This window comes from Martes martes, assembly GCF_963455335.1.
Source record: "Martes martes genome assembly, chromosome: 12".
NCBI classification, from domain to species: Eukaryota; Metazoa; Chordata; class Mammalia; order Carnivora; family Mustelidae; genus Martes; species Martes martes.
In genome coordinates, this window is record NC_137900.1 from 94,727,398 (window position 1) to 94,753,992 (window position 26,595).

Consider the following 26,595-nt stretch of genomic DNA (forward strand, 5'->3'; position numbering starts at 1 on the left):
GTTCCTAACCGTGGTTTGGATTTGCTCTCAGCCAAGGCGGCTCTCCTGGCCGGTCTTGACTCTGGGGCAGCAGGAACGGGGCTCCCAGGTGCGTGTCCGAGGCCGAGCTCTCCCTGCTGTGGGTCTGTGGGCTCCGGGCTCTGGGCAGCAGCGGGTGGCCCGCCCCCTCAGCCCCAGATAGGGGCTCCCCACACGTGTCCTGGCTGGGACTTGGGGTAGGGGTTACAGGGGCAGGGCCTGTCATCCGCACGGACCCCTGCTGTTTGGGGATGGGGAAGCTGAGGCTGGAGGGAGTGAGGGCCCGCGGGAGCGGCTGGAGGAACCAGTCTCGGATCCATCATCTTTGACTCCCCGAACCTCCCGCTGAGACGGCAGAGCTCCCGTCACCCAGACGAGGGCGCTGTTAACAGTGCTGCCCCTCTGAGAGGCCAGTGACTTGTCCGCGCCCCACAGCCAGGGAGTGGCAGACTGGAGGGGTGGGGGCGGCCCTGGTGTGCCGGTGTCCCCGCAGGCTGAGCTTGTGTCCCGCTGGGGGACCTGGCGGGGGGGCTGCTTGCACGCAGGCAGTTTGCTCTGGTGCTACCTTTTGGAAACACCCATCATCTGGGAAGCAGTGAGGAACGACACACAGCTGACCGCCTGTCCTCGGGCCCCTCAAGCACCTTAGCCTGTGTGTTCCCAGCCCCTGGGCCCTTTGCTCCCCCGGGAGAGTGGCCAGCGGTCACGTTGGGGCCAGAGCCTGGAACTCTGGCAGAGGTTGAGAGGGTCTCACGTGCTTTTTTGTCTTCCCGAGCTGGGCCTCCCCAGGGTAGGGAGGCTGTGCTGAGGGCCGGAGCCATGCAGCCCGGGAGCTGACCGACGGTCTGTGATCGGCAGGGGTGCGTCCCCAAGGCACAAGAAAGGCTGCAGGCTCTGGTGTCGGGCTGCGTTCCACCCCCAGCTCCACGATAGTGTCCCTGTAGGTGCAAGCGAGACAAGCGGTCAGGCTCCCGCCTGTGCTGTCGGGGTCCAGTGGCACACGGCCCCCAGGAGAGCCAGGGGGCCCCTGACGGACAGTTTCTGCTCGAACCCGTGCGGACACGGGGAGTTCGCTGCCTCAGCGAGCCGCTCCCCTCCACCGGCTCTGGCTGGCAGCTCGTTGTAAGTGCCACCCCACAGTGACCGTCAGTGGTCGCACTTCTGTCCTCCCCGGGGGCGTTGCCGTTGTCTCACCCGCGCCAAGCCCACCTCCCCTGCTGGGCTGTGAGGGGCAGGCTGGCCAACAACGCCTGAACTCTCACAGACGGGAAGTCAGCGTCTCGACCCGTGAACTGGGGAGACCAAACCCAGCCCCCACCCGGAGCCGGAAGCTCCTCGTCCCCCGGAGCTCCTCCTGTCAGGGCCTTCGCTGTGCAGAAAGTTAGCAGCGCGTAGAGCTGGCAGGGCGAGGAGAGCTTCGTGGCGGCTGCAGGAGCCAGGATTCTGGGGGTCCCGGAGCGTCCCTTCCGAGCCCTCAAGTCCCGCTCCCACACTTGCCTCTGGGCTCCGGGGGACGTGGTGTGAGGCTGGCCGTGCGTGGCGGCCGTGTGGTGGGTCTCCCTGCGGTGCCGGGCAGCGCCCCTCACCCCTGTCATTCGTGTGTTACAGAAGAAGATGGACAGCCGCGAGTACCCAGACGCTCAGGGCTTTGCCGCCGACATCCGGTTAATGTTCTCCAACTGTTACAAATACAACCCCCCAGACCACGAGGTGGTGGCCATGGCCAGGAAGCTCCAGGTAACCGAGGTGCTATCAGGCGGAGGGGCCTTCTGGGCACTGGGCGGGGGCGGGGGCGGTGACCAGCATCCCGGGGCAGGCCCCCAGGAAAGATGCAGGCCTCCTGGAGAACGTGGGGCCCTGATGGCCATGGGAGAGTCTGCCCCGCACAACAGCCTTTCTCCGGAGCAGCGCCCAGCGCTGGCCAGGCTCTAGGCCTGCTTCCCGGGCACACAGTGGCAGACGGGCCAGCCTCTGCCCTTCGGGAGCTGCAGGCGCACGTTCCTGCAGGGAGAGGGGAGGCCAAGAAGGCGGGTGTCCCTCTTCCCACAGCTGCGGTCTCTGTGCGAGGGGGTCTTTGTCACCAGCCTCCCAGTGAGGCTGCTGGAGCCCGGGTCCCGTGACCTGCCAAAGTCTGGGTGCTGCCCGCCTGTCCCTGGGTGGGTCGCTGTGCTCTCTTCATGATGGGTGTTGTTGCCTTTATTAATAACGGCACCGAAATATTAAAGATATTTTTGTCAATCCTAGAGAGAGAGTGAGCACAAGTTGAGGGAGGGGGAAGGGAGAGGGAGAGAACCCCAAGCCGACTCGCCGCTGGGCACGGAGTACGGCACGGGGCTCGATGCCCCCCCGGAGGTCATGACCTGGGCCGAAACCAAGCGTGGGCCACTTCACTGACTGGACCACCCTGGTGCCCCAGCAGCACCAAAATTTTAAATGTTACATAATTGGGGGATTTAATTTTGGAGGAAAGAGTAAAAATTGTGGATCTCTGTACCCTTCCAGCAGTTTTTTTCCCCAGAACACGGGTTGTTTGTCGCGTGAGATGCTCCCGGTCTTTCGCTGCAAACCATTTTGAAGACCCGGTGAGGCGGCTCGCGGTGTCCACCCAGCGCCCAGAGCAGGGAGGAGGGAGAAGCGCTCTTCGTGCCGCTGGTCCTCCTGTGTCATGTGGGCCCTTCCCAGGCTTTGCTGTTGCGGGCCGCACCCTCCGCGGACCGGCTCCCCCGGCGGAGTCTGGCGCAGTAGGCCCAGGGGTCCCAGTATGCCCAGAAGCCGGCAGGAGCTGTGGTTTCACGCTGAGACCACGCCCCACTGTGTCTGGGAGCAAGAGGGCTTTGCCCAGTTCGGCTCCGCGTTGGCTCTGTGCCACGCCTGAGCCTGCTGTAGCTCAAGGAGGAAGCCAGGCGGCGCTGGTGCTGATCAGGGGTGCCGGCAGCGTGTGGCGGCCAGCGGCTCTGGCTCTGTTCCCGCGGGTTGGCTCTCAGCAGTTTGGCCACGGAGGCTGTGAGTCACGATTCCCAGTGCACTGAGCAGGCATGGCAGTCCCGCTCCGGGGTTGGAGCCCGCACGGGGTAGCCTCTGTTGTCAGTGCTCCTCCAGCCATGGGCCAAGGGCAGACCGGCCCGCCGTGCACATCTGTGCCTCTGGGGGTGTCTTCACCCCAGGAGGAGAGTCTGGGACCAGGGGGCTGGCATCTCACAAGTGTGAGCTGGAGCTCACGGGGGTAGGAGCCTAGCAGGGAGGGAGCTCCCACGTGGCTGTGTGCCCCCATCTGAAATGAACCTGGGCTTCCAGGAGAGGGGACCTTGGCTGGGAGGTGCCCCTGTGGGCCTGGGTCCTGCTCTGTGCGAGCTGGCAAGGGGCTTTCCAACGCCAGCTTGGACGGGACCGGTCTCTTGCTTTCGGAGCCGACTTCTGGGCATAACTTGGAATGAGAGGTGATGCTGTGGGAAAGCTCTGGGCGAGGAGCGGGAGAGAGCGTCCACGGGCCTCCATACGCGGCCGCTGGGGGCCCCACAAAGGTCACAGGTGACACACAGGCACTCTGGCTGCTTTGCAGTAGGCGGCAGCCTGTAGGGTCTCTGACCCTGAGGCCCAGAGGACACGCAGATCTCCCGCAGGAGGCTCGTGTGCTTAATAAAAAGGGCTCGCGGACCAGTCCTAGAAGGCTGCATCTGTGGCTAGTGGCCCCGTGGCCCCTGCCCCTGGACCGGCACTCAGCGCCTGGACAGGGAAGGAGGGAGGGAGAGCAGGAGAGCAAGCCACTCACGGATGCTAAGTTCTGGGTCCCCCGCCCCCAGGGCTGCCCCCGTGGGCGTCCAGGACCTCAGGCGGCCCCTGCTTCCCCCCAGGACGTGTTTGAGATGCGGTTTGCCAAGATGCCGGACGAGCCAGTGGAGGCGCCGGCGCTGCCCGCCCCTGCGGCCCCCGTGCTGAGCAAGGGCGCCGAGAGCAGCCGCAGCAGTGAGGAGAGCTCCTCGGACTCGGGCAGCTCCGACTCGGAGGAGGAGCGGGCCACCCGGCTGGCCGAGCTGCAGGAGCAGGTGTGCCATGGGGCCGGGGACCGGGGGAGGGGGCCGCTGGGGGGGGGGGCGCGTGCAGCGCTGCAGGGCGGGGGGCGGGCCAGCCTGCGGGGCGGAACCTCAGCCGAGGTGGTCGCCGTCGTGTCTAGTGGGCACCGGCTCTGAGGCTGCCGCAGGGAGGAGGCGGCCCCACTCTGGCCTCCAATGGGGAGGAGAGAACAGACGAGCGGCCCGCGGTCACCAGCGGCGGGGTGGGGGGGGGCTGGTGTTTGACTGGGGGCTGGGCCTCGTTAGAGGTGGCGCTGCAGGGAGGGTGGCCCGGGGCATAGCCGCCCGGCAGCGCAGGCCCTGTGACGCCGTTTCCTCCCCTGGGAGGTGCAGCTCACGGTAGCCCCTCACGGCCCGCTCAGGGGTCGCTGAGATGGGAAGTGCGTGGGCGCTTCGCACGCGGCCAGGTAGGCACTGGCGCGCGGTGCGCATTAGCTGCCGGCCCGGATTGTTTTAACCTGGTTTGTCTGCCATGTGACGTGGCAGTGGCTTCTAAACGGAGCGGTCGGAAACCTTCGTACAGACGTATGAACCTCCATGTGGGGTTGTCTTTGTCGGAAGAATCCTAAGTGGGGAGAAAAAGCGACCGTGCCCCCTGTGCTGGCCTGAGCGTGCCACCAGGCTCCCAGGTCGGCCTCTCAGCCACCCACGCGCCATGTTTCCGGCGAGGACGGTGGGGCCCGGACGGTGGGGCCCGGGAGCTCTCGTGAGGGCAGACGGGGCTGCGATGCCCACTGCTCCTGGACCCGTCTGGCTTTCGACCGTGGAGCGTGGCCCCGTGCTCCCGGCTCAGCCTTCCCACGTGTTCGAGGTGGCTTCGAGGGCACCCCAAAGCCCCCTTGGGCCGGCCCCAGGGCGCCCTGCTCAGCCGCGCGCTGTTTTCCAGCTGAAGGCTGTGCACGAGCAGCTGGCCGCCCTGTCGCAGGCCCCCGTGAACAAGCCGAAGCGGAAGAAGGAGAAGAAGGAGAAGGAGAAGAAGAAGAAGGACCGGGACCGGGACCGGGACCGGGAGAGGCACAAGGCGAGGCCCGAGGACGAGAAGAAGGCCAAGGCAGCCCCGCCGGCCAAGCAGGCCCAGCCGAAGAAGCCTCCTGCCAAGAGGGCCGGCAGCACGGCCGCGGCCAGCAGGTGGGCCGCGGCGAGCCCAGGGTCATGTGTCTCGCGTGGTGGGAGGGTCCGGGTTTGGGCCTTCACGCTTGGCTGCGAACCCCGGTGACACGGACACGGGGCTGATACGTGGAAGAAGGGGCTGGGGGCTGGGTGGTCCTTGTCTCTCCCATCTTTTGGGACAACATGAGGCCTCTGGGGGCAAGACTGAGCTCTGGAGAGTATCCCACAGCTCTCCGTGGGGTGAGCCTCTCGGTCTTGGGCCCTGGAGTGGTCGCACTCTCTGCCACAGACTTCGGCATCTCAAGTCCGTGGGGCTGTTTTCCTGCTTTGGGCCAAGAAGTTCTAGAGGCGTTGCATCTTTTTTTTTTTTTTTTTTTTTTTAAGATTTTATTTATTTATTTTATTTGTCAGAGAGAGAGAGAGAGAGAGAGAGCGAGAGCGAGCGCACAGGCAGGCAGAGTGGCAGCAGAGGCAGAGGGAGAAGCAGGCTCCCCGCTGAGCAAGGAGCCAGACGCGGGAGCCAGACGCGGGACTCAATCCCAGGACGCTGGGATCATGACCAGAGCTGAAGGCAGCCGCTTAACCAACCGAGCCACCCAGGCATCCCTAGAGGCGTTGCATCTTAACCCGGGTTCTACTTCCTGGTCTACCTGCCTTTTGTCCCCACTCCTCCTGGGTCAGGCCCTACCGTGAGGAATGCCTGCCACGGACAGGACGACAGGGAGAGGAGGACGGGGGGCTGGTGCTCAGGGCCAGCGCGCCTCGCCCGCAAGGTAGACGAAGGGCTTCCCAGAGCAGGGTGACAGCTGTGCCGGAGGGAGCCCTGCAGCAGTCGGGATAGGGTTCCAAGAGGCAGGAGCAGCGGGGACAGAGCCATGGACGCCAGCAGTGTGGTGGGACTTAGTGGGAATTGGGACAAGGTTGGTTCCACTGAGGAGTGGAGACTGGTTTGGGAAGAGGGCTTGGGAGAGGCTGCTGAGGTCGGCCAGCTCTGTTGAGGCCTCTCGCTTTACCCCCGGAGCAAGTGAAGGGAGGTCATGAGGTGTTTGAGCTGGAAGTGGTCAGATCCTGGTCAGTGTGGGGAATGCAGTGGGATGCAGGAACGGGAGAAGGGACAGCCTCGGGAGGTTTTCTGGTTCTGCAGGCAAGAGAGGCCAGGGTGGCCATGGAGGAGAGAGGGGAGAGGCGGGAAGGACAGTCCTCGGGGCCCGGAAGCGGGAGGACGGGATGGGGAACCGGCGGTTTGGGCCTTGGCTGCTGGGTGGTCAGCGGCATTAGCGAGGGGTGGGGGTGTTTTGTCCTCCCTCCCTTTTCAGGGGGGGACAGGAATCAGGTTTCTTGTAACATCTGCCTGGATTTGGGGTCTGTGTAACACCGGCCTTGAAAATGAGTTGGGATGTGTTCTCTCCTATTTCCTGGGTCAGTTTATAGAGCTGGTATTAATTCTTGACTAGTAAGTAGCATTCCCCAGTGAAAGCATCTGGGCCTGGAGTTTTCATGATGAATTCAGTTATTTTGGTAGATACAGGACTAGTGAGGTTTTTCAGTTTCATCTTGAGTGAGTTTTGGGGATTTGTGCTTTCGAGACATTGCTCCATTTCCCCTGAACTGTGGAATCTGGGGACATTGGTTTGTGTGCCGTGTACCTTTACTGTCTAACATCGGTAGGGCCTCTAGTGATGCGTCCTTTTTGGGGGACTCTGTCTTTTTTTGGAGTGAATCTGGAGAGAGATGGAGTTTTATTGGTTGTTAAAACAACCAGCATGTGATGTCATTGGGTTTTAGCTGCTTTCACTTCTTTTTGTTCATGGCCTTATTTTTATTACTTCCTGTTGCTTGTTTTGGACTTAATTTGCTTTCTTAACGTACAAACTTAGATTATTGATTTGAGACCTTCTTTTCTAACGTAAACGTTTAGTACTATTTCTGTCTGCACACTACTTTAGGTGTACTCCACAAATTTGGTATGTGTGATTTCATTTAGTTCAAAATATTTTCTAATTTCCCTTCAGCCTTCCTCTTGGACCACGGGTCGTCTAGAAGTACGTTGTTTAATTTCCAAGTATCTGGAGATTTTTTTTTTTTCTGGACATGGTTCCGTTATTGGTTCCTGGCTTAATTCTGGTAGGGTCAGAAAACATACCTTGTGTGATCACAGTACTTTTGTTAAGATTTATTTTATGGCTGGGAACTGGGGAATGTCCCATGTGGACTTGCACGTGTGTTTTTGTGCTCTTGGGTTGAGAATGTTAACTGAAATGTCAGGGAAAAAACAAACCAGAAACGTGTCAGTTAGCTTAATTCAGAGGATGGCGTGGCTGGGGTCTTCTCTTCTCGCTGATGGGCTTTACCAATCACTGGGAGAGAGTCGCCAGGTCTGCAGCGGATACTGTGGATGTTTCCACCGCCCTTCGGGTCTCAGTTTTGCTTCATACACTCTAAAGCTTGGATTTTAGGTTCACACAGGTTGAGGGCTCTCGTGTCTTCTCGGTCATTCGATCCTTTTCTCACTATGCCATGTCCCTCTGCTTCCTGACACTGTTCCTTTTTCCGAAGTCTCCACTTTCTCAACACGGCCGCTGCAGCTTTCTTTCCATTAGTGTTTGCGTGGTACAGTCCCCCCACCCATTGCTTTACTTTAACTTTCTGTCATTGTGTTTAACATAGGGCTGGTGGACCACATGTGAGTCAGCTCTTATTTCTTCTCCAATCCAACTATGTCTTTTAGTTGGTGTGTTTAGACCATTTATATTTAATGTAATGACTGATGCAATTGCATTTCGGTCTGCCGTTCTGTTATTTCTGTCTTCCCTGTAGGCTTTATTCCTGTGTCCCCCTTTTCTGCCTCCTTTTGGATTGTTTGAATATGGAGATCAGTTTTGACCTGCTGTATCTGAGATGCCTGTGGAGTGTTGAGGGGAGCTGACCACTACAGTCTTTCCTGGCTGAGGCTTAGAGACCCCCAAGTGGGGAGCAGCTTCTGCTCTGACCTCTGAAACAGGGTCTTCTATGTCCCTGCAGACACATATGCAGCCCTCAGACAGTCCACCTGGCTTCTCTGCCTGGGGCACTACTTAGGGCTTGCCTCTTGGTAAAAGAGCCTCGCTCTGGAGAGGTGGAAGGCCAGACAGAACAGGAGCGAGGGGCAGCTCCACGGGGGCTGGGGGGACATGGACTGGCAGCTCCACGGGGGCTGGGGGTGCAGGGGCAGGGACTCTACAGGGGTTGGGGGGACAGGGACAGGGGCTCTATGTCATGGTGTTCTTTGCCTTGTGCCTCAGGCAGCCGAAGAAGGGTGGCAAGCAGGCATCAGCCTCCTACGACTCGGAGGAGGAGGAAGAGGGCCTGCCCATGAGCTACGACGAGAAACGCCAGCTCAGCCTGGACATCAACCGGCTGCCCGGGGAGAAGCTGGGCCGGGTGGTGCACATCATCCAGTCCCGGGAGCCCTCGCTCAGGGACTCCAATCCCGACGAGATAGAGATTGACTTTGAGACTCTGAAACCCACCACTTTGCGGGAGCTAGAGAGATACGTCAAGTCTTGTTTACAGAAAAAGCAAAGGAAGCCATTCTGTAAGTCGTGGGGGCGGAACACCGAGCTCGCTGTCCCTACCCTCTCCCCTGCCTCCCCTCCTCCCCTCTCCTGAAGGCCTGGGGGAAAGCCAGGCCATGGGGCGGGTCTCTGCCCTTGCCCGTTCATGTGCCCCAGAGACACCTGTTCAGCCGGGCCCTTCTTCCCTGCTCTTGGGCGGGCGGGCGGTGCTCGCGTGCCTTGGCCGGCCTGAGGACAGGCGGGAGCCCTGGGTCAGCCCCCAGCCCGGCCTTCGCCACGAGCCTTCCCGAGGCTGCGTTTGGCACCAGGGCTTGCAGGTGACCTCTGGATGGTCCACTGCCAGGGCAGACCAGTTCCCCTTTGCCTGGAGTTGAGGGTCCAGAGACTCCCAGGACAGACATCCGCACTGGCCCAGGCTTGTTCTGGAAGTCGGTGACTTCACTGTGTGGGCACCAGGCACTGCCTGGGGCAGTGCGTCCTGGGGAGTGAGAAGAGGGGCAGGCCCGAGGCAGTCCCCAGCTGCAGGAGAGCTGGGCAGCGGCCCCAGGAGACAGCCAGGGTGCACCTAGGCCTGCGTGTGGCCCTCTCAGTGGGCTTTCTCGCCTCCTCGGAGGGGTCAGTTGCTTCCTCCTGGATGTCCCGGGACCCCCGCAGTCAGCTGTGCTGACCCTTGGTAAGTTCTCCTGGGACGCAGAGGTGGTGGCCTCCCTGCTGAGGCTGAGGGAGAGCCGCATCCGTGCGGAGGAGAGCGGAGTCGCAGAGGTGGCCTCGGGTCTCGCCTCCGCCCTCCACATGGGGCACAGTGTCGCCAAGCGGCGTGTGCCCCCCTGTGCACTGCGTGGAGTAGGGAAGGCGTGAGGGTCGCGGGAGAGGTTTCGCACCTGCGAGCTCGGGTGGCAGCCCTGCGGGGCCGGGTGAGCCCCCGGGAGGGCTGGTGGCCCCTGAGGCTGCCCTGCCGAGCTCCTGGGGTGCCCGCCGGCCGGCTCAGCTCTGTGCTCCTCTGCAGCCACGGGCGGGAAGAAGCAGGCGGCCAAGTCGAAGGAGGAGTTAGCTCAGGAAAAGAAGAAGGAGTTGGAGAAGCGGCTGCAGGACGTAAGCGGGCAGCTGAGCAACAAGAAGCCGGCCAAGAAAGGTACCTGCGGGCAGGCGGCGCCGCGGGCCCCGCGTCCCTCTGCTCCGAGGGGCGGGGCGGAGTGGGCGTGGCCGTGGGTGGGGCTTGGCCGTGGCAGAGGGCGGGGCTGACAGGTGGGGTGGGGTGGGGGCGGGGCATGGGCTGCAGCCCCAGCCTTCAGTCTGGGGCTTCAGCTGGATAGCCGCGTGCCCTTAGATGACGCTCTTGACACCCTGAAACCCCAAGTCCTTTGGGTCTCCCTCCTGCAGGGAGGTTGAGCCCATGGGAGGCGTGTGTGAGAGTCCCCCTGCCGGAACTGCCCAGCACCCCCGCAGAGGACTTTCTGGAAGGGCCTAGCTGTGGTCTTTGCGGGTGGAGCCCGTGGCTTGAGAGGGACTGGGGTCCTGACCCCTGGCATCAGGCTTTCTGGCTGTCCCCAGGCAGGAGAGACGTTCCAACTCCCTGCCCCTGGGCCCTGTGCTTTGTGGACGGAGGGCTCTTACTTTAGGGGAGCAGGTGGTTTGACGACTCCTCTCTTTCCTCTGGAGCCACGAGAAAGGGCAGATCCCATTTTCCCGGCCCCAGTTAGTGAGTGGTCGAGTCCACGGCCACGGGGCAGCCGGATGCTGCGGCCCTGCCTGCTCCAAGCAGGGAGGGTCCCCTCTGGTTTCCCCTGGGAAGGGCAGAGTAGGCACTGTCTTCAAACTGCTGACCTCCCCCATGCCGCATCAGTTCCTCGTGGTGGACTACTTTCGTGTCTTCTAGACTCTGGTGTATTTCGATAGTTTGTGAGCCTCTGTGCTGTTTTTACCCACCCTTCCGACACCAGATGTTTGGGCTTTTGCTCACGCCAGCTCTGCGGTCCCAACTCCAGGTGGGGTCGGTGATTCAGTTCCTTTCGGACGCTGTTGGCTTAGGGTTAGCCCAGAGCCCACAGGTGGGGGGTCACCCCCACAAGACCACCCTTCTCCCAGACGCCAGCTGCAAGTCCGGGGCCTGCCTTCCCACTGACCAGCAGGCTGTGCTCGGGGGCTCCCGTGACCCTCTGCTCGGACCTGACAGCTTGCTAGGAAGCTCTCGTACTTGCCGCGTACTGCGTTGTCAGGAGCAGCAAATGGAAGGGGCGCAGGGAGAGGCGTGGTGGGGCGCACAGCTTCCTCCCCTCTCTGGCATGCCACCCTCCCCGCACGTCCACATGCCCCTGAGCCCAGAAGCTCAGCATCGAGAGTGTCCTGGTGCTCCGTCTCCCGCAGCCTCTCTGCCCGCAGCTCCCAGCCCCAGTCCCGCGCGGTTTTCCTGGTGACCGGCTGTCCCGAGTCACTCGTGAGCCTAAACTCAGGTGTGAGCCACGGGGGGCTCCTTGTAAATAAGCAGACATTCCGCTCACTCCGGGGATGCCAGGGGTTCTCGGAGCGCTGTGCCTGGAGCCCGGACAAAGGCCAGACGCATTTCTTAACCGTCCAGTACCCTCATGAATGCAGGCCTGCATCCCACCGAACCTCTGTTAATGCTGGCGGAGCGACTGGGTGCGGAAACGGGGGGGCCGAGGCTCGCGACGTGTCGGTGTGAAGCCGGGGGGTGCTCTGGAAGAGCTTGGCCGGCAAGCGCGGGGGTGCGTGGGGGCGCGCCTCTCACCTGCTGCGTCTCCCCCAGAGAAAGCGGGCTCCGCGCCCTCGGGAGGGCCGTCCCGGCTCAGCAGCAGCAGCTCCTCCGGGTCCGGGAGCAGCAGTTCCAGCGGATCCAGCTCGGACAGCAGCGACTCGGAATGAGCTCTGGACTCACAGAACAGAACAGAACAAAACCAGCGACGTCGCACACGCCGAAACTCTGCAGTGTTCCCTTCTCTGGTTAATATACTACTTTCGTTCCACGGTGTGCAGGTTTTCTTTTTAACTCAGTGTTATGGTATCTTCCAGTTTTTGCTTTAATAGGTCAAAGATCTTTCTCGTGTGTCCGTGAGGCTTTATGAGCAGGGGTGAGACCGCGTAAAGTCCTTTCTTCGTAACTGAGTTCAGTTGCTTGGAGATGGCAACTTCCAACGCTGACCTGATGACCGTAGAAAACCATGTCGGATGGGATCTGAAGTTTCTTGCAAAAACCCCTTTCTTAGGCCCGACCTGGTCTGTAGCTCCAGAAAGAATTGTTGGAAAGGAAGTTTCTCTGAGACGGTGCCACACTGAAGGCCGTCAGCTTTGCGAATAGGTGTTGTCTCTGCCCTTCGACGCCCCGCGCTCAGCCCTGCGGCCGGTCAGGCTCGCCTCTTGCTGCGGGGGGCCGAAGGCTGGGGGGCGGGGCCCGTGGGCTCCAGTCCAGGCTTCTGCAGGGGAGGGTTGGGGAGAGGCAGGTGGGCGCAGAGGGAGGGGCATCAGGAGCTCCCGGGAGGGAACACGGGGGCCGCCTGTGCCACGTGCAGCTTTCCATACACTGAAACTTTTACCTCAACTTAAAAAAAAAGGAAAAAAAAGAAAAAAAAAGAAAAGATTAAAAAAATACAAAAACAAAAGGAGACTTTTTTTGTAAGGTTCAATTTTCTACGAAAGTCCAGCCCCATGTGTGTCCCCAACCCGCGAGCTGCCGGTGCCGCACACTCGGGAGACCTTTCCCCGGTTTCGTGTATATAGGAACACTTTATTTATTAACATCATTGGTCGTTTTTTTTAAAAAAAGAAAAACAAAACTGCAAAAGAAATGCATTAAAAAAAAAAAAAAAAGCAGACGCGCACACGCAGGCCTTTTATGTGGTTGGAAGGAGAGCCCCAGACCCTGCCCGGATGGCGGACTGTGACCTCCAGGTGCTGGCGTCCCGCCACCTGTGCCGGTGCTCAATCGCGTCTGCGCGCTCGCCCTTCCCCGCCGGCCCCGCGGCCCGTGTCTGTCTCCGTGTGCGCGCGGGGTCTGGACGCACAGGCACAGACAACTTCCAGCCGCAGCACATGCTCAGTCTTCGTTTTGTGTGTCGAGTTCTTTTGTACTCACTTCTGGTCTCTTTAGGACTGTTTTAAAAGAAATCAATTTAGGGAACCCCAGTTATATAATATAAACTTTGTAATCTGAAAGAAAAAAATGTATAGTAAATCTAAGTCTTGATTTTTAACTTTCTATTGTAAAAAAATAATAATAATAATATACAGAGTTTAACAGAAGGTTATGTTTTGGTTTTGTTTTTTTCCAGAGGCTGCCCCGCGGCCTTTGGGTACAGGGACACCCCACACTGCCCGCCTGAACTCAGAGCATTGTGGCTTCGGCCGCGAGTGCCGGGGGCCGGCCGGCCAGTTTCCCCCCCCCCCGCCATGGGGCGCCCCTCACCTCCCAGCCCCGAGGGCAGGAGCAGTGGCCTGGCCAGGCTCTTCCCAAGGGCGGGAGGAGCCTCTGGCCCTCCCTCAGCAACAGGAGGCTTTGCTCCCCGAAGACCAGTCCGGGCTCCCTGCTCAAGCATTTTCCCGTAAGCACAGAAGTGACTGAGACAGGGTCTTCTCCCAGACCTTCCTGGGAGGACTTCCCGGAGGTGGGTGCTGGGGGCGGAGCTGGCCTTGGGTCTGGTGGTGAGTTTCCAGGTGGACGGGGGGGGGAACTGGTCATCGGTATCCGAGTAGGGGGCGCAGTCTTTACAAATTCTTAAAATGAAATCAGGTTCCCCCGGCCCTTAACGGTCACAGGTGCCCTTGTCGGACATGGAGCTGATGAGGCAGTGGGTGGTGGGTTACCATGTTTCTTATCTGCTGGTGATTCTGACGCTTGGTGAGTTTTGAGCCAGTTTGTTAAACTTTAAGTTTTGTTTATAATAAAAATATATGTGGATTTTTCAACTTGCCATTTTTTAGAGTTACCCTTGTGTTTCAAAGATGTTTCTCTAAGCAGATCTGTAAGGGAATATTTAGGACTTTAATACGTGACACGATGGACGATCTCAAAGCAGGCTCTCGCTGGCCCCGGGCAGCAAGCATGCCTCCCCAAGCAGGGGGTGCCGGGCGGTGCGTGGGGGCTCCTGGGGAGCACGTGTCCGGCTGCGAGCGTAGTGGGGGCAGTCACCTACGTGAGCCCGGCACAGTGGAAGCATTTCAGATCACTTCAGTGTCCACTGGCTCTGCGGGAGACATGGGTTCCGGAACAACTCTGCCCCTCCCCCCGCCCCCGGTGAGGCCGCCGGCCACCACGGCACAGAGGGCTACCGGCTGGCGGAGCAGTGTAGTTCGATGGTGCTGGTTCCTTAGGGCTTTCTGTGCAGACTTCAAAGCCGATGTCTCTTCCGAGTTCAGGTGAACGTCCTCAGTCCCCTCGAGGTCAGCCTGTGGGCGTTTGCCATCTCCACGTCTCTGTGCTGGGGAGACCGCAGTCGGACAGGCCGGGCTCTTGAGGCACGGAGAACCCGAGGGCGGCTTTCATGGCCTCTTCCCGAGGGAGAAGGAACCGTGCGGTTAGCAGGCTGGTCTCATGGGAGCCCTGGAGGCCCAGGGGACAGAGACCCCTGCTCGCGATGGGCGGTGTCATCGCGTACAAACTGTAAGATATGTTTTCTTTTCGTTTCTTTTTGTTGTTAAGCAACATCACGTCTGTGACAGCTCTCTGGGGAAAACACCCCCCGGAGAAAGGATGCGTCCCCCCAAGTGTAGCCTGTCCCTCAATACTGACATCACGCTTCCAGAAGTTTTTTCTTTTTTATATTTAAAATGTTACTTTTCTGTATGATGTGCATGCAAGTTTACGGTAACTTTTCTTACTTTTTAGTGCCGTTTCTAGTATATTCCTGTAAATGTCAGTTACTGAAAATTGAGTCCAATGTAAGTAGTTTTAGCTCGTTTATTGCAATGCTGGCCTCAACACAACAGAATAAAAATGGTAGAAAGTACTCTTTGATGTTTCTGGTAATCATGGACCCTTCTCCTGGGGCATTTGTTTTGTTTTCATAATAAAACCAAAAAAAGAAAAAAAAAGGTGCCTGTGTGTGCCTTCGCTTGTGCTTTCTGGCGGCTCCCAGCCTCGCAGACGCGGGCGTGTAAGTGTCCCGAAGGCCGCCCGCCGCCCTCAGGAGCTCCTTGTGGCTCACACCCTGGAACGTTCAGCCGCCGAAGCAGCCCCGCTCCTCAGCCTGGGCAGGAGGGCACCAGGATTTGGGAGACATCACTGTAGCCTTTCTCTAGAACAAGCAGCCGTCTTTGCAGAAGCACGGCCTCGGTCACACTGGGTCCTCACTCGCTGTTCCCTCCTCTCTGCGCAGATGCCTCCCGGGCGCTCCGGCTGCAGGGGGACTGGTTCCAGGGCGGGTTGCGGGCGGCAGGCAGCAGACACTGTCCTGCGGGCACAGTTGCCTATCTGCTGGAGTTTTCCAGCACTCCGTAGAGCCCGGGCAGAGGAGAATCTCCTGCGAGGAATGGACGGCAGATGCGTGCTCTGATGCTGTTTTTTGAGCAGTCGTGGCTGTTCCTGCCTGTCTCGACAGCACCCCGCCGACTGTCGGCAGGCGTACCCTTTCAGCATCCTCTTAGCCCGTGTCATCCTTGTCCGGACTCTTACCCCCCTTTCATCCAGGCTGACCTCCCCAAGGATGGGGACTTGGCTGTGTCCACCTCTGTGGCCCTAGCCCCGGCTGGGGAAACCAGCCGCCAGGGCTTCCCGCCAGCAGATGGTGGCTTCCTACACTCTAAGCAGCTTAGCGCCTGCTGTCCTACGGGCGCCGCTGCACGTCGGTCCCCTGCACACCCTGATCTGTGCAGACACCGGCCGTGGCTAGGGCCGTCTTCCCAGGTGCTCTCCATGCCTGGGGTCAGAGTAACCATCACCTATTCTCAGGGTGATCTGAGGTGTGCACCAGCATGCGGCAGGGGCATTCCAGACGCGTCTCTGCAGTTTGCTTTCTGCCCGAGCAGGACTTTACTGAACTGTAAGGATGTCGCGCGAACGGTCTCCTGGGTGATCCCAGTGTCAGGGCTACCGGACACACAGACGCGGCAAGCTTTCCTCTTCAACACCAGGAGGAGATTCGGGAAACGTGACTTCAAACCTCCTGACCCACGCTGCAGGCAAGCCTAGGGTCCAAGGCTAAGACCAGGCCTCTGGCTGGACGTTCGGGGAGCGTGCTCCGACCCAGCAGTTCCGCTTCCAGGAGGCTTGCTAAGGAACTTGCACACCCACAAAAAACCAGGTCCGACGAAGCTTGGGACATGCTGTGTGCAGGGCAGCCACGGGAGCGTCTCGTGGGCTCACGGGAGTGCTGCCAGTCAGACATTCAAAGCACGATGTAGATGTCCGTCTGGACAGCTGGGCAAGAAGAAACCCGCAGGACGAGATGCGCAGTGCAGGCCGTGCCTTTAGAACCCTGCACGACGGCACGCGCAGAGCTGCTGCTCACGGTTGCCTGCGGAGGACGCTTTTGTTCTTTATGGATTTCCGTAGTGGGGTTTGTAGCAATCGTGAGACTGCTGTTATTGCAAAAAACTAACCTGAAGCCAACTTAAGGTATTACGAGTGGACAGATAAGAGTGAAGAAGGAGGGACTCCCCCAAAGCATATTTATTTAGAAAAATCAGCTTTGACAAAAGATATCCCCACATTTGCAGAGCCGCGCAGACGTCCCTTGCAGCCGAAGGCACGTCCATCGCAAATGCCTCGCCAAACGGTCCATGTGGGGGCGCCGCAGGGATGACCGGCTGCTGCCTCTGTGCACGGGGCCAGGAGATTCCGTCGGGAATTTCTGTAAGCAGCTGATGTGAAGCTTGAAAATACGTCTCGGTTTCCGTACTGGTTTTGGATGCCCTCGCATGCTCGCCCCCAGGTATGTGGAAGCTGGCGTAGAAGCTTCTAGAAGCTACTGCAGCGCATCGCACACAATGCCTGTTTTCGTCGTCGAAGACCCCGCTGCGAGGCTGCTGCTGGCCCCTTACTCCCACCTGGCCCCGCACGCCACGCTTGGCCATACCTGACGCTGGTTCCTTCATATTTTTTAGGTCTGTCCTGTTCTTTACCAGGCAGAAGGCAATCCTGGAGACAACCTAGAAAGTTCTGAAAAGGTCTGGAGCCAGGGTTGTCCCTCTTGCTTGGGCCTCTTGGAGACATAAGAGAAAAGCCACATCTAGCTGTGTCCCCACCTGGGCCTTGTCCCCAGCGCTGGCAGGGCTGCCACCGAGCCCGGGAGCCAGGTCCGCTGCTCACGTGGTATGTGGAGAGGCCTCAGGAGCCCCTACAAGCATTCTTGGGTTCTGGAAGCACAGGTGGGTCTCCCTGTTCACTGTCCAGAGTCTCCCAGTAAGGCCTGGGGACCACAAGGGCCACTCACTGAGTGCAGCGTGGCCTGATCTCTGCCCAGCTCAGCGCCTGGGCCCAGGGTGTCCCACAGGAACTACATGATGGTACAGAACTTGGATCGGCCTGTGTCCCGAGAGACTCCGAGCTTGTGTCTGTCCCGGACGAGGATGGCTTCGTTTCCGTACTGCGAGTACCACATGCTGCGGCTCCTGCTTAGGTAGGTCCCGGGGGGCCCTGATTCCAGCTGCTGCTGCTGCTGCTGCCAGATAAGCAAGGACGCGTCCCGGTACCGCAGCCGGGCGTAGCTTTCGGACAGAGCTTTCTCTGCTAGCGGCACACGGCCACTCATCACTGGTCGGTAGCTCCCCACTCCCGGGTGCCTGCGCGCCAGGCCTCTCTGAGCCAGTCGTCGGCGTGGACACCCGCCCACTGCTTTACACTATGGACACTCATCAGCCGCCTTGTGAGCTGCCGCGGCTGAGGATTCCTTATTTAACTCAGTGGTAAAAACCACGGACTCAGGCCAGGCGTAGGCAACACCTTCAGGAGCGCGGCATCTTGAGGGAGCTGGAGAGGGAACTGGAGAGGGGCCTGGGGCGCCGTAGAGACATCCAAGGACCCGTGAGCAGTGCAGTGGCACCCTGGCCCCGCTTTATCAGACGTGCGGCTGCCAGGGGCGAGATTCCCACCTGGGGGGCCCTGGCTGGGCGTGGACTGCGATTCCGACACCACGGCCCGGCCCACTCAACTGGAACAGATGTATCTCGTGCCCTGCATGCGAGGACATCGCACAGCTGGACAGATGTTGACCTCCGTCTCCATAACTGCCCACCCCGATCCGAGCCTCGGTCGGCTTCTAGCACCACAGGGCCGCTCTGATGGAGCCAGTGTCCGTTCAGTCCTGCGTCCTCAGCTCTCCCCCGGCCGACGCTACAAAGAAATGAACACGCTGTCAGGTGCGGGGGGACGGCCCAGCGTCGAGGGGAGGCTTTGCAGCACCGGGTCTCAGCTCTTTGGGGATCACAGCCTCCAGCCAAGCTACTGGCACCTGGAACGACCTCACCTGCTGTCCCGCGACCCAGACTGTGAGGCTACGTTTAAAGAGGCAGACCTGTGACCCCTCCCAGTGCCTTTATGAAGGAACCGGGGTCCTGGGGGAGCCGTCTGTGGGCGCGCCAGTGTCCAGATCTGGGAAATGAAGTCCCAAGAATCACGGCGGGCGCAGGTTTCGGGACCAGCCCAGCAAGGGCCCGGCCTGAGAGGGGGTTTGCTCAGGCTGCTGAAGGGGGCTCGGCCTCACCCGGCCACCAGGGCCCTTTCTGCTTCAGGCAGCTGCGGGCCCCTGGGCGGACAGGGGGAACGGACAGGAAATGATGTGGAAACCAAGCACGAAGCATCCCCTAACCGCCCCCCATGCTCTCCCAGGCTGCAGGATTTCTGCAGGCCCCGTGCCCTGGTCACGCAGCACCCGGTGGCTGCCACAGGTTCTCCCCAGGTCCCCTGAGCCCAGGAGCCCGTCGGGGCCCCTCTGGGTCCTCCACCTACGGCTGCCTCGTGCCCGCGCTCTCCCTGTCACCCTGCGCACGTCTCCCATCGCCACCTGCGCCCATAGCCTCCCGCCCCAGTCCCCGAGACCCCATCCCAGGCCCACTCCCCCCACCGCCGTCGCCTCCCGCGCTCCAGGGCCTTCCGCCGCCGCCCCCCACCGCCCCCCACCGCGCCCCACCGCCCTCTCCTGTCACCCGCCCCCTCATCCCCGTTGCCCCCATCGCCTCCGCCCCCGCCCCCGCCCCAGCCGCAGGCCCGCGCCCAGTCACCCGCGCGGAGGGGCCTCGGGGGGGCCTCGGGGACGCGCCGGCGGCCGGGCGGGGCGCGGGGCGGGGCGCGGCGTGGGGCGGGGGCGGGGCCGGCTGGCCGGGGCCGCGTTTCCATGGCAGCGCCGCAGGCACGCGCAGCCGAGCGCCGAGCCGCGGCAGGCCGGCGACACGATCCCAGGGCGCCGGAGCGGCCGCGTCCCCGTCCCGCCCCCGCCGCGGGGTCGCCCTCCCGCGGGCGGCTTCGGCCGCGCTGCAGCTTCTGCTCCCCGCGTCCGCAGTCCCCGTAACCCGCAGGTCTCGAAACACGATGGTGGGGGAGGGGCCGACGGGCGGGGTGTCGGGGGGCACGCGGGACGGGCACCGGGGTCGCGGGCCGCGGGGCGTCACCGAGTCCTCCCGAGGCCGACACTGTTAACTGGAACTTCTACGTTCGTCCCTTCGGGCCCTCTCGAGATTACGTCTTGGGCCCCCTGTCCCCCCGCTGCCCCCGAGGGTGCCGCTCGCCAGGAGGTCGCCAGGAGCGCCCTCCCCGGGCCTCCGCGCTGCCCTCGCCGGCTGATGCGCCGACGCGGAAGACGGTCGGGAAGCGCGTCCACGGGCGCCGCCCCCGCCCGCGCTGCCCCCCGCGCCGCCCCCGCCCGCGCTGCCCCCCGCGCCGCCCCCGCCCGCGCTGCCCCCCGCCCCCCGCCAGCACGGCCCGCACGGGCGCGGACGTCCAGCAAACACCGGCGCGGGTTCAGCGCGGGTCCGGGAGTCAGACCCCGGGAAGGCCCGCGCGCGGCGGGGAGGAGTGACCGCAGGAACGCGGCCGCTGGTCATCACGAAGAGACGTGTTTCTAGGTTTCTCATGGGCCAAGGAGGGACTCACGACTGACGAGGGACTTAACGGACCGCGGATGAAAACGCAAGAGCGCGTGGGCGCTGCCGAAGTCGCGCCCGGAGGCCGGCGGGGAGCTCCGCCCGGCACGAGCGAGGGCGCACGGGGCGGCGCGCACACCCGCGTGCGGAAACTCCCGGCTGTTGGCGGCCGCTCGGCCACGCTCAGACTTTCCTGAATTAAACGTTTATTTTCAAAGTGGACGAAACGTTAACGAACTGGAATTAAAAAATAAACATGAAAAGGAGAGTCACAGAGACGAGAGGAAACTGGCAGTCCGGGTGTCATGGATCAGGGACCCAGGTGGAAGACAGAAGTCCCACCGCAGAGCGGCCCGGGGAGGAGTCCACAGAAGGGGTCGTTGGGCGGCACAGAGTGGTCAGCGAGGTAGCGTCGGGACGGTCCCGCAAGTTCCAACCGCCGGAAGCAACGAGGGCCTCAAAGCGCAAGGAGCAAGGGGGGCTCCTGTTACTGAAAGAGACGCGGAGACTCCGGGAGAGCTCGGGAGCCCGCAGGAGGCGGGGCGCGGGGCCGAGACGCAGACTTCCGGGGAGGGGGCGCCCGCAGCTTGAGCGGGGGTCCGCGCTGACCGCCCCAGCAGCCGGGGCCCGGGGCCCAGGCCCCAGGGAAGGGACGCCGGCCAGCTGCTGCCTCAGAGCGGCGGCAACGTGGTAAAGTGGATTTTGTGCTTGTTGGGAAAACCAAGACTGGATGCGGCAGCTGCTTCAGGAAACACAAAACAAACCCATGCACGATCTCTGCTGGGGGCGGGCGCGTTGGCAAGGAGCCCGCTTGCCCCCTCCTCGCGTTCCCGGTCTGTCTCCCAGAGCTCACCCGGAAGACGCTGGCAAAGGGGGAAAGGAGGTTTGCAGAGTCCTGGTCGGAGCGTCACAAAGCAGAGTGGAAAGGATGTTTGGGTCACGTTTAATGTCAAGGCTGCGGGTGACAGGCCAAAACTTCCAGGCGGGCGTAGTCCCGCCCTTTGTTCCTTCAGCTGCCCTACACACACTCTGTGCGTAGTGGAACTCCATACAACAGAAACAAAACCCCAAAACCTAGCTCTGCTAAGACCCTGAGATGATGCCACTCTCTTTCATACTAGAGTGAGACAGTCTGGCCCCTCCCCATTTGGAGGAGATGCAGCCTCCCCACAGACCTTTCCCGTTGGGGTCTCCTTCCCTCTGAATATCCTCCCTGAAACTAAGTTGCAAAGTTCACTTCCAACAATAGGTCCTGAAAATAGTAAGGGGCATGAGGAAATAGAAACATATACATGCTTAGCGGGTTAGGGGGAGGGGAGAGAAGCGTGCAGAGCTGTCACGTGCTTGCTGCTGCTCCGTCTTTGTCCAAGGCGCTCTGCCCTCAGCAGCATCTCAGCTAGGCGAGGTTTCTTTAACTACCGGGCGACTTATACCTTCCTTCCCAAAGGGCATGAACCTTTAATGCTCTTATTTATTTATTTTGTGGTAGCTTTCTATTAACTTTTACTTCAGGTGGCAGAAATGCTAAACTGCTGGGGCGCCTGGGGGGCTCAGTGGGTTAAGCCTCTGCCTTCGGCTCAGCTCATGGTCTCAGGGTCCTGGGATCGAGCCCCACATCGGGGTTCTCTGCTCAGTGGGGAGCCTGCTTCTTCTTCTCTCTCTCTCTCTCTGCCTGCCTCTCTGCCTACTTGTGATCTCTGTCTGCCAAATAAATAAATAAAATCTTAAAAAAAAAAAAAAAAAGCACTGTGGAGCCTTATTAGAGGTCAGAGGAGCACTGCCCTTTGTGCCCTTTGGGTCCTGGAGACCAGCAGTGTGGCCGTGGGGGGACAGCACCTTGTGTCCGTCTCCGGTTCAAAGCACACACCTGAATCTGTGAACGAGGACCTCAGACTTCCACGGCGTTGCTCCCAAGTGGTGCCCTAACCGTGTCCTCGGTGGGCCACCCCACTCATTAGTAGGTGGGCACTTCTGGGGGATGGGGTGCAGGTAAGACCAGTGAATTCCATGAGCACGAGCCCACTATTTGGCTTCTTCTGTTCAGGAATGAGCTCAGGAGCGCTGTTGTATGGGAAACATGATGGCCAGCAAGGCCCTGCCCAGCTCCGTGGATATAGACAGTTGTGCTGGCGGGAGAATGAAGGGCAGGAAAAGCCAGTCCACATCGAGACTCCGTATCCATTCCAGCGAGACGGATGGAACTCCTGTCCCCTCCACGACAGACCGGTCCAGTGTAGTAAGCCTGTCACCGCTTGGCTGGCTGGCCCCTGTGTAATGGCATCATAAGGAGGGTCCAGCACTGGCCTTGGCTGTGGGCGGATGAGCACCCCCCCACCCGCAGCGGCACTACGCAGATCAGCCCTGGTGGTGGAGGTCGGTGGAGTGGTCTGAGCTGCACCTCCATCCCTCCCGCTGGTGCACATCTCACGTCCAGGGTATGGAACGAGTTCCTGCAATTTAATAAGAAAAGGAGATGAGCCAACAGTTAGAAAAAAAAAAAAGTAATTAAGAAAATCCAAACTAAGGGGCGCCCGACTGGCTCAGTCCGTGGAGCGTGCGACTCCTGACCCCGGGTTGTGAGTTCAAGGCCCACGTTGGGTGGAGAGATGACTCAAAAATAAAATCTTTAAAAAAAGAAAAAAAAATCCAAATTAAGATCATAGCGTGAAACCACCCGTATCCACGGGAATGTCTAAAAGCAAATGAGATTGACCCATTCACATGCCAGTGATGCCTGCAGTGTGGACGATGCTAGTGGTCTGCACTGCCTGTGTGCACCGATACAACTCTGGGGTCCGGTAACTGCGATCCAGCCGTTACGCTCCCAGGGGCCCACCCGGGGGAGCCGCGGGCATCTGTGCCCACGGGGAAGCTTGCACACAGCAGCCCTGAGCCTTCAGAGCTTAAAACTAGAACCCGTCCGGCGTCCGTGCTCTCAGACACAGGGAAAGACTCCTTAGACACCGAGGAGTCCTGTACTACGCAACCCTGACAATGAATGAGCCGTAGTCCATGCGGACCCACGAACGAGTCCCAGAAGCGTAACCACGGAGGGCAAAGAAGCCAGCCCACACCCTAAAACACTCTACTGAATGATTCCACTTATGCAACATTCAGAAAGAGGCACTAATTATAGCCTTTCGGGTTGCATATTTCGATGGTAAAAGTACAAAAAAAAAAAAAAAGTGAGTGAGCCGCGCAGATGCCAGCTTGGAGGGGGAGGGAGAGGAGAGCACGGGGCAAAGGCTGAGGACCACGGGGTCGCCTTGAAGCGCTCTCTCTTGACCGGGGGCTGGTTACTCACGGTCTTCCATTGTAACGCCGCCCTAAGCCGCACGTTGGCTGTGAGCACAGCCCCGCATGTCGTATCTCAGAGAGGATTTTTCGAAGGAAGCTAATTATAGATGGTGAGGAAACAGACACCAGCTAAGGCCAGATGTCACATTCTCCCACCGACAAACTCGCTGGTGTTTTCATCTGTCACCGCGGTGGCAGATCACATCTCCGGTAGCAATCACTCATCGCTACCGGACGTTTGCTCCGTGGTCATACAGTTCCCAGGTGATCCGAAAAGTGCCATGACGTATTTAATCTGTTTGAAACAAGATCCGAACATTTGGCTGCATTAATTTGGCTGCATGTCTCTTAACTTCTCTCTTCCTCCATAACGTCTTCCCTGCGGCGTTTGTCTCCTTGCCCTGTAACCGTGGAAGAAGCCAGGTCCCATGTTCTGTAGGCGAGTCCGGGTTCTGGATTCCGCTGACCCTGAGAACAAGACCCGGGCTGAGATCCACGGTCAGACGCTTAACCAACGAGCCTCCCAGGTGCCCCTGTCTTTTAGTATCAAGAGGGACCAGGGGCTTGGAGTCTCAGCAGCCTGGGCTGCCCCTCCCAGATTTCCCCATCCCTCGCGCACAGGATAATGGTAACCTGCCACCATGGATCATTAAGGTTGGAAATCGGTGATTCTCTGATTCTAACTTTGCTTCTGGAATTCTTCCACAGGAACGAACTTTCTTCCTCAACTGTTTGGCTGTCTTGAAATATGGTTCATGTGGGAAATGCCGAATAAACGCCCTCTTCTTTTCTTCGTTCTCTTTACCTGGCAGCTTTCAGAAGAATGGGGGTGATGCTCTACCAGCCTCCAAAGGGAATTTTTAAAAAGCAGGGTTTGGGGTTTTTTAAAATAGCAGTATGACTTCATGAATTTCAGTGTATTCAATATCTTTCAGCCAGTTGCACCCATACTGGGTTTGAGGCTCAAGCTTTCCCACGCGTGGGGCGCCCGGCTGGCTCAGTCCTTAGGTGTCTGCCTTCGGCTCAGGTCATGATCCCAGGGTCCTGGGATCGAGCCCCGCATCAGGCTCCCTGCTGAGTGGGAAGCCTGCTTCTCCCTCTCCCACTCCCCCTGCTTATGTTTCCTCTCTCGCTCTCTTTCTCTCTGTCAAATAAATAAAATCTTAAAAAAAAAAAATGGGGCACCTGGGTGGCTCAGTGGGTTAAAGCCTCTGCCTTCGGCTCAGGTCATGATCTCAGGGTCCTGGGATCGAGCCCCGCATCGGGCTTTCTGCTGAGTGGGGAGCCTGCTTCCTCTCTCTCTCTGCCTGCCTCTCTGCCTGCTTGTGATCTCTCTTTCTGTCAAATAAATAAATAAAATCTTAAAAAAAAAAAAAAAAGATTTCCCCCATGTGAGCAGGAGGAAACCCAGCTGCTGGCAGGACCCCACTCTGCCTAGAAGCTCTGGGGGCAAGAGTCTGTTCCAAGCATCCGGCGGCCCCCAGTATACTCTGCCTTCCATGGCCGTGGCCGTGGCCGTATCACCCGGATGGCCGCCTCAGCCTTCACATGGCCTCTCCCTCCTGTGTGTCTCTAATAAGGACGCTTGCCACCAGATTTCGGTCCCAGTTAATCCAGGATGATCTCCTCATGTCCAGATTGTCAGTTAGTTACACCAAAGATCCCTCCCCCACCTTTTTGGAGAGAGAGAGCCAGCGAGAGAGAGAGAGAGAGAGAGAGAGAGACAGAGCGCGCCAGCGGGGGCAGGGGAGGGGCAGAGGGAGAGAGAGAATCTCAAGCAGGCTCCACACCCAGTGCTGAGCCTGACGTGGGGCTCGATCTCACGACCCCGAGATCGTGACCTGAGCTGGAACCAAGAGCCAGACACGTAACCGATGGAGCCACTCAGCGCTCAAAGGCCCCCGTTCTGAATAAGGTCAGGGGCCTCAGGGACTGGATGTGGACATATCTTTTGGGGGTCCACCCTACAGCCTGCTCTAAACCCTAACCCGGAAATCGGCGCAGGAAAAATGGAGGCGATGTGGGATGGGCTATTTGGTCAGGCTGTGGCTCAAAGCAACGCGGATACGGCTTGTCTTAGCGAACAGGACAGAAGAGGCCACAGCTACGCACGCCAGCTCCTGCGGCCGTCCGGGGTGCCGGGCTCTGGGAAAGGCTTTGGAGGACCAAGGGACCGTGCCCCAAAGCCGTGAATGGCCATGGTGCATGACACTTCCAAAGTGGCTTTTCAAGGAAGAGAATAAAAAGCTAAGATTCCTCCATTTTAGTCCAAGACAGAGACTGCTAGCCCGAGGCTACCGGATGTGTCGGCTGGAAACAGACGTGTGAGGTCTCTGGAGAGACAGGGGAGAAGCTGGCTGGCCTTTGGCATGGAGCGTGGCCACTTCTGCCAGCCCAGAGGTTCCAGAGGGAGCCCGGGGACCGGGGGCGAGTTTGCAGCAGGTTGCCCCAGCTGTCCCACCCCCAAGGCGCTTGGCCCCAGTCCTCCCAGTCAGGGCCCCTCCTGACATGGGAGAACTGTGGGAGAACTCAGCCTTCCCTGGAGGCCCTCCTCTCTCTCTGCCTTACAGCGACAGGGCCGCCGGCCTCCTTATCTGGGCTTTGAATCGCGGCTCCGGCCGTGGCCTTGAGTGGGCGGCTGACCTGCTCCACGGTCCGTTGACTTCCTCCAGCTCCTTCCCAGCCGCCTACATCCACTCCCGGGGTTCTGGTCGTGGCTCTCACCCCAGCTTTGGAGCAGCTGAGCTCCTGCACCCCCAGGACATTTTCTTCCCATAGGTGTCTGTCCCATCCCGGTTCACGACCAGAGAAAGTTCTAGAGCTCGCTCCCCTGTGCCAGGAACTCTCAGTACAGCACTCAGTGCCAGCAGCGGGGGGCTCTGATGGCTGGGGTGATCCCATCCGTACGAGCACGCTAGAGTCTGCTTCCTGGGACACCTCCAGGCCCCAAGGATGGGTGCGGGGGCGGGAAGAAGGAAAGCCCCAGGTGTGGGGGGAGCACAGTGGACAGCGGGGTCTGTTTTGCTTGAAATGAAAGGCAGGTGGGGGTGGCTAGGAAGTCGTCAGGCCACTCCTGGCCCCGGGCTCGGAGATGCTATTGTGTCTCTCCGGCCATGGCGGGAGGAGCCGGGCACAGCTGGGCCCACCTGGCTGGCACCTGTGGGTGCAAGGACCTATCACGATGGGGACAACAAGGAAAATCAAGGGTCTGGGCCCCGGGAGCCGAGGTGAGCGCGGGTCATGATGTCACAGGCTGCCCAGACGGCATGGACAGTGAAGACTTTGACCTGTGTCTCGACTCTGGAGGGTGGGCAGAGAGGAGGCATCAGGCCAGGGGCGGGAGAGAAGGTGAGTCTTTCTGAGACCTCCCTCCCGAGGGTGTTAATCCCGGGCCAAGTACATCCTCCCCCTGGGGACAAGGCACGTGCTGGGTGGGTGCTCGGGAACTGTTTGCCGGATGGGTGGGTGGATGGTGGGTGGGGGGATGGAGAGATGGGTGGGTAGATGGTGGACGAATGGAT

General features: G+C 60.0%; 2 protein-coding genes across 3 annotated transcripts in view; one reads left to right on the forward strand and one right to left on the reverse strand.

The window, feature by feature from the left end:
• Positions 1–12,522, forward strand: part of BRD3 (bromodomain containing 3) — a 33,676-nt gene extending 21,154 nt beyond the window's left edge. For both annotated transcript variants that reach the window (XM_080819351.1, XM_080819352.1), the window contains exons 7-12: positions 1,627–1,755; positions 3,870–4,061; positions 4,975–5,216; positions 8,480–8,772; positions 9,759–9,884; positions 11,517–12,522. In XM_080819351.1, coding sequence (XP_080675477.1) covers positions 1,627–1,755; positions 3,870–4,061; positions 4,975–5,216; positions 8,480–8,772; positions 9,759–9,884; positions 11,517–11,632 — 1,098 coding nt within the window. In that variant the 3' untranslated portion in view covers positions 11,633–12,522. The remainder of the gene's footprint in view (positions 1–1,626; positions 1,756–3,869; positions 4,062–4,974; positions 5,217–8,479; positions 8,773–9,758; positions 9,885–11,516) is intronic.
• Positions 12,523–16,360: 3,838 nt separating this feature from the next.
• On the reverse strand, positions 16,361–17,451 carry BRD3OS (BRD3 opposite strand; the record flags this gene model as incomplete). The annotated part of the gene is made up of 1 exon (XM_080820490.1): positions 16,361–17,451. One exon carries the CDS (start codon positions 17,449–17,451, stop codon positions 17,197–17,199), a length of 255 nt encoding a protein of 84 aa, XP_080676616.1. The 3' UTR covers positions 16,361–17,196.
• Between the last annotated feature and the right edge of the window lie 9,144 nt (positions 17,452–26,595).